The 7,166-nt window shown below is 38.1% G+C and overlaps 1 protein-coding gene across 1 annotated transcript; it reads right to left on the bottom strand.

Annotated features, from left to right (window-relative positions):
• On the bottom strand, positions 1-932 carry LOC136225865 (MATH domain and coiled-coil domain-containing protein At3g58370-like). Its single transcript, XM_066014002.1, has 3 exons — positions 726-932; positions 493-622; positions 1-376 (listed from the first exon to the last, which is right to left on the bottom strand). The coding sequence occupies exons 1-3, from the start codon at positions 847-849 to the stop codon at positions 178-180; spliced, it is 453 nt and encodes a 150-aa protein (XP_065870074.1). The 5' UTR covers positions 850-932; the 3' UTR covers positions 1-177.
• Positions 933-7,166: the final 6,234 nt, after the last annotated feature.

Genomic DNA, 7,166 nt, shown 5'->3' with positions numbered 1-7,166 from the left:
TTATAAACAAACAACTTAACGTCTTCGGAGAATTGCAAATATACTCTTGATGCAGAAAATAGTAAAATTTCGGGTCAAAATTTCCAACTAGGAGCAATGTTAGGCCATGTAACGGGTCTTTTAACAGATTTCGTTACTTAGGCTAACATTGATTCTGGTTCGAAACGTTGAGCCAAACTAATTTGCAAAATGTAGGTTAGCTACAAAACAATTAATACCTTGAACAGCCAAATACTTATCCAGGATTTGATTATAAACAAACAACTTAAACGAAACATTAACCTCCTGATGTAAGGGAAGTGAATTTGATTCTGATAGTATCAAATACAGAGAGATATACCCTTTCTTCTTCCCTTCTGGATAAACAGACAATTTCCTGCATAATTAATACATAATGTAGGAAGAATAAACACATCTGCAGATCCATAAACAAATTGCACAAATTGACGGAGCGAAATAAAAAATTATTATTATTATAATAAGAAACCCTACCATTTGTATCCAGCGACTTCAAAATCGCTCGATTCGTAGCTGTCTACTTTGGCATCAGAAAGCAGAGAAAAGTTTTCGATCTTAAACAAGTAATGAGCCGGAGGAAGATCCCTGAGTTCCTGTTTTACTTCTGTGGTTTAGGGATGAAAATAGAAAGCTAAGGTCGAGATTTTGATGAATTGAATTCGAAGTAAGTAAGAAAGGATAGTGAGGATTAGGATTAGTAATAGTACCTGTTACTGTTACTGTTTCTGATTGTCTGTTTGTTTTTAGTTTCCCTGAATCTGTTTGTTCATCTACAGCGGTGTGAAGATCAGCGGTGGGTGCATCCAAATTCATTACTTTCATTTCTTCCATTACTAGCACTTCCCTTGCTTTGCCTACTCCGACTCCGACTCCGAGAAAGAGAAAGGTAGGGGTACCAACTGCGAAGCTCAAAATTCTCAACTTGACACTTAGCTTTTCGTTTGGAAGCTTGGAGTGGAAGATTGAATTTAATAAAATTGAGAGTCATCTTCAAGGCAGAACATCCATTTAGATCCTCAAATTAAAGCTTCAAAGTCGATTAAAATCTTAAACAATTAAAATCATCAATTAGATCTTTAAATTAGCTAAAAATTATCAATCATGTCCTCATTCTAAACAAAAAATTTCAATTGAGAACGCATAGATAATCATTCGGTTGAACAGTTTCAAAATTTATTCCCCAAACTGATTTTGAACCAAGACAAAGATTATTGCAGTCTATATCAAATAATCAAAGTTTCTGATTTTAAGATAAGTTAGAGACTTAATTGATAATTTTTACTTAGTTTAGAAATCTAATTGATGATTTTGATACTTTAAGGTCCTAATTAACTTTAAAGCTTTAATTTAGGGACCAAATAGATGTAATGCCCATCTTCAATTCACTTATTAGTAGGAGAAATAACACTACCTATCATATTCATTTATTATTTAGGCAAAAAAAAAAAAAAAAAATATAATTAAGCCTCTTAACTTTACCCATTTTAAGAATCGAGTCTTTGATTAATTATTTTTTCACATTGAACCTTTAATCATTGATTTTGTGATGAATTTGATCCTTATTTAAATTTTCCATCGAGTTTGGGAGAGGAGAAAATCGATTTGGCGATTCTAATGTTGAAAATCACAAAATGAGAAAGGAGAAGACCTAGTTTGGAAAAATCTACTAAAAATTAATTTTAGTAATTTCTTATTACTTTTTGCTCTCTATCTATCCTAGTCAATAAGTTTTTGTTTTTATTTTTATTTGTCCACGTCAATAAGCCGGATCATCCTTATGATACGTGCCGGTCCAAACTCAACGGAAAATTTAAATAAATGTCAAATTCATAACAAAAGCAATGATCAGGAACTCAATGTGGAAAAATAATTGATCGGGGACTTGATCCTTAAAACAGGTAAAGTTCAGGGGCTTAATTATATTTTTTTGCCTATTATTTACTATTTCATCCGTTTCATATTACATGTCTTTTTAGAGATTTTTTCTTATATATTAAGTCACATTCCATGTGTTATAAAATGTTGGTTTATAGAGATTAACCAAAATAATTAACTTATTATATAATAAATAAATAATGGAATCAATAAATAAGTGAGAAAAAAAAGTCTTTTTTTTAATATCTTTAATTTCTGTATAACTCTCCAAAAAGACATCTTTTTTTTTTGGTAGGAAAGGAAAGAAAAAAAACAAATAAAGCCGCTTAACCCCGGGATCAGCCTGGGAAAGCTGACCCCCACCAAATCATCCAAGATCAGGGACGAAATGAACAACGGAGGAGAAGAAAATGTTGAGAGATCCAACATCCTTGAATGACCTTCAACCGCGAGACGGTCCGCCACCCGATTTTGCTCCCTATAAATATGACCGAAGCTAAGAAAATCAAAAGAAGAGCACATCCTTCTAATACCTTTGATTAAATTTTGGCTATTCAAGCAAATAGCACTATTCTCCGAGATCATTTTGACAGCTTCAAGGTTATCAGATTCCACCAGAAGCTTCTTCACCCCCAGATTTTTAGCTAGCCTAAGGCCAGAAAAAATCCCCCAAAGCTCTGCAGAAAAGGACGATCCATACCCAAATTCTGAGAGAAACCAGAAACCCAACCACCACCATCATCTCTCAGAACCCCTCCCGCAGCAATTCTCTCGTCCTTTAAAAAAGATCCATCAGTGTTTAGCTTAACCACACCTTCACTAGGCCTACATCAGCCTAAGAGATGGATATCTTTCCTCTGAATAGCCCTAGCCAAGGGATCCTCCAAGAAGCTATCAACCATGGTGCAAACCTTTTTGGAAAAGAAATCAAAAACATTAGGCAAAACAACCGTTTCTCCTTCAAAAATCTCTTCATTTCTCCATTTCCAAATCTGATGGCAAACCACCACAAATAAGAGAACACCATGCTTCAAATCAGCCAAAAGTTTCCCATTAATCCCATCCACAAACCAATCAAGCTCAGAGTGGGATAAAAACGTAGGTAGCACCTTTATAGGGAGAACTTTCCTCCAAACCTCTTTACTTTTCGCACAATCTCTGAGAGCATGGCACAAAGTTTCTTCATGACCTCTGCATCTGCCACAAGCTCCAGACTCCACCAAATGCCTCCTTTTTCTATCAGAATTAGTAAGCAACCTATTTTTAACCCCTAGCCACAGGAAGCTTCTAATACGGTAAGGCACTTTTAAGGCCCAAATCGTTTTCCAAACCTTTGGGTACGAAGTATCCAACTCCTGATAGAACGCTTGAAAAGCCGACTTACAAGAAAAAGCCTCGTTGTTCGTCAAAGACCAATAGTAACTATCCATGTCTTCCTCCTTGCTACTAATCTGAACTCCTCTAATGCTCAGGAGCGATTCCAGACTGAGGTAAGAATCAAAATTTGACCAAATCCAATCACCCTCAGAATCCACCATATCTGCAATCCTCCAGTTTTGAAAATCTAAAGGCGGTAAAGACTCACAAACCTCTAATAGAGGCTTTTTACCAATCCAAATATCATTCCAGAAGCTAATAGATTTACCATTACCCACATTCCACCCAATCCCTGAGCAAAAATCAGCAAATACATCACTAAGGCCTTTCCAAAGAAAGGAACAATTGACCACTCTATCCTTAGGACCCCCAAAAACCTTATCCTTTTTATATTTACCGCATAATAATTGGACCCAAAGAGCAGATGGAAGTTGCCACATTCGCCATAGAAGTTTCATTAATAAAACTTTATTATTATCTCTAGCTTTCCTAATGCCCAGACCTCCCATAACCTTAGGTTGACAAACCTCATTCCAAGGAACTAGGTGAATCTTCCTCCCCTCCTCAGCTTCCCCCCCACAGGAACCGACGGTTAATTTTATCAAGATCTTTGAGAACAGGCTTAGGCAGACGACAAGCCTGCATGATATGATTAGGAGTCGCACAATTGACAGACTGAACCAAAGTAAGGCGGCCTGCAAGAGAGAGAGAGAGAGAGAGTCTTAGCTTTCCAAATGGCACACTTCTTATTGGTTTTATCCAAAGTATCCTTAAAAGAATCTTTCGAAACTCTTTCACTATGGAGGGGAATCCCCAGATACTTCCCCAGAGAATTAGTCAAAGGAATTCCAAACAAATCACTCAACCTTTTGCAGGCTCTCAGGTTCATATTCTTATAGCACATCATCCTAGACTTCTGGATATTAAGCTTCTGACTAGAGGCAGTGCAGAAACAATCAAGAATATCCATAATCACACTTAACTGCTCCTCATTACCTTCCACAAAGATCAAAACATCATCTGCAAAGAACAAGTGAGTAACCTGGGGACAGAATTTATTGATGGACACCGAGTGGAATTTCCCATTACCAACAGCATCCTGGATAAGCTGAGTCAATCTTTCCATTACAATAACAAATAAGAAAGGGCTCATTGGGTCCCCTTGGCGGATACCCCGGGAAGGAGAAAATTCCTCCGACATATCCCCATTGATCAAAACTTGAAAAACAGGAGAAGAGATACAAACCTCAATTAAACTCCTCCAGTTGTTCGGAATCCTAGCTCTCTTCAGACTATCAAGAAGGAAACTCCAGTTTATGTGATCATATGCTTTCTCCAGATCCAACTTTAGAGCCACAATACATCTCTTCCCCTTTTTGATTTTCATAGAGTGGACCATCTCTTGGGCAATGACCACATTATCCATCATTTGTCTACCAGGAACAAAGATTCCCTGATTCTGGCTAATGATATCAGGAATAATACAACAGAGTCTATTGGCCACAATCTTAGTAATAGCTTTATAGAGAACATTACAAAGACTAATAGGCATCATTTGTAAGAAAGAAGAAGGCTTCTCAACTTTATGAATCAGAACTAGGAGAGTTCTGTTCACAAGCCCAATATCCTGAGAGCCATTAAAAACACCTTTAATAAAGCTATAAATGCCTTCCTTAACAACCTCCCAGTGTTTATGATAAAAACCAGCAGGCAGACCATCCACCCCAGGAGCTTTAGTAGCCCCAATACTAAATATAGCTTGATCAATCTCTTTCTGGGAAATAGGGTGGAAGGCTTCCATAATTCTATCCTCCCCCAACCTGGGAAAGGTAGCAACAGTCTGAGCCTTATCCAGATCAACAAGGTCCTCTTTAAAAAGGTCTTTATAGAAGTTAAGGGCCAAGTGACGAATATCTTCATCCTCATAAACTCACTCTCCATTTGAGTCTTTAATAGCATCAATCCTATTGTTCTGTCTTCTAATAACAGTAGAGAGATGAAAATACCTGGTATTCCGATCCCCATCTTTGATCCAGGCTTTCCTTGACTTCTGAAACCAAAGTAACTCTTCTTGTCTAAGCACGGCTTCCAACTCCTTCTGAAGGGTTCTGAGGAGACCATCCAAACTGTGATCAAAACTAACCTCCAACCTACGATGAATGCCCTCAATTCTACTCAATAATTTATACTTTCTCCTAATAATATGACCAAAGACGTTCTTATTCCACCCCATAACATTCTTTCTGAAACCCTCAGCAGCTTGTAAGACATTAGAGTGAGGCTTCCAATTGTCTTGAATGAAGTTTCTAAACTCAGGATGAGATTCCCAAGCCACCTGATACCTAAACGGTCTCTCCCCCTAGGCTGATTGCCTCTCACCAGCCTGACTAAGATAGGACAGTGATCCAAATGTCGGAAGGGGAGATTTAACACAGACACTTCAGGAAATCTAGTTTGAGCTGAAACATTAGCATAAACTTTGTCCAAACGAACAAAGGTACTGTTACGCTTCCAAGTAAACTTATGACCAGCGGCACCCAGATCAGAAAGCCCACATAAATCCATACTTTGCTTATGATTGAGGCAACAATTAACATAGTGATTCGCACCCCCTCTCTGATCACTCATAAGGGCAATATCATTAAAATCACCAGCCACAAACCAAGACTCAGTCATACTAACACTCATAGAGTAAAAGAACCTCCCAAAGCCATTTTCAATTAGCCAGGACAGGATCAGCATACACCAAGGTAATAAAGAAAGGTTTATTACCAGAAAAACTCACTTTACTATGAATAAACTGTTTATCCATACTAATAATATTGAAATGAACACGATCTGGCTTCCAGAAAAGCCAAATCCCACCAGCCCGGCCAGTAGCCTCCGATCTAACACAATTCCAGTTCCTAAACTTTTTAACCACTTCATCTGCTTTAACTCCACTAATCTTAGTTTCCATTAAAACAAAACAAGAAGGATTAAACTATTTAATTAAATCTTTGACATGGATACGGGTAGACTTGCTAGCCGCTCCTCTAACATTCCAGACCAACAAATCCATAGAAAGGAGGAAGACTGACCCCACCCACTACCCTAAACTAGGTATTTATTAGGGGCTGGTGAAAGCCTTGCCAAGGTACCAGCATGTCCCCTCTTATCCGACAAAACCATAGAACTATGGGCAATTTTCTGCTTACCCTTAGGCTTTTTCATACTAATTTTGTTGACACACATAGCCTTCCCAATACTAGGTTCAACACAGTAATTAGGAATACTAACCTTATTTAACTTCACCTTCCCTTTAGAAGCCTGAGCTTGGGATCCAATCTGGGCTTCACCATTGGAAACAAAAAGGGGATTAACAGACTCAACAACATTATTTGATGGTTCAGCAGATTCTAAGCATGGCATGCTTTGCTCAATGTGTTCGTTAGCCTGGTCAGATTCTTGGACCTCCTCAATAGTCAGAGCCCCAAATCTGGACCCTGAAGTGATGCCTGAAACAACCCCAGAATCCACACTAATTTTTAGGCTAGGCTTCTCCTTGACAACAGGATTAGCAATAGGATGGGTCAGAGTAGACTCACAATTAATGTCAGGGGGACGATTTTGTAAACCAGATGGACGTGTCCTTCGTCTAGCCGACCTCTTAGCAACCATCCAGGGGCCAAAATTCCCCTTATCTCTTTGGATCCCTTCAGCTCTTCCATTAACATCCTCAATTACCTCCTCAAACACCTTCTCCCTCTTAGGGCAACCCTCATAAGTATAACCATACATACCACATTCAAAACAAATATTATGTAAACCTTCATCCTCAATAAAGTAAACCTTATTGTGAACACAGAATTTTGACAAAAGAGGTTTAGCAAGATCAATATCAATACATACTCTTG

The sequence above is a fragment of the Euphorbia lathyris genome, chromosome 4, assembly GCF_963576675.1.
Source record: "Euphorbia lathyris chromosome 4, ddEupLath1.1, whole genome shotgun sequence".
NCBI lineage: Eukaryota > Viridiplantae > Streptophyta > Magnoliopsida > Malpighiales > Euphorbiaceae > Euphorbia > Euphorbia lathyris.
Note: the sequence above shows the minus strand (reverse complement) of the source record. Positions and strands in the feature narration are given on the sequence as shown.

Coding starts and splice junctions, on each gene's coding strand:
- LOC136225865 (XM_066014002.1), bottom strand. CDS start 849: ATGGAAGAAATGAAAGTAATGAATTTGGATGCACCCACCGCTGATCTT. Junction 623..725: donor AGAAACAGTAACAGTAACAG/GTACTATTACTA, acceptor CCTAAACCACAG/AAGTAAAACAGGAACTCAGG. Junction 377..492: donor GAAGTCGCTGGATACAAATG/GTAGGGTTTCTT, acceptor TTAATTATGCAG/GAAATTGTCTGTTTATCCAG.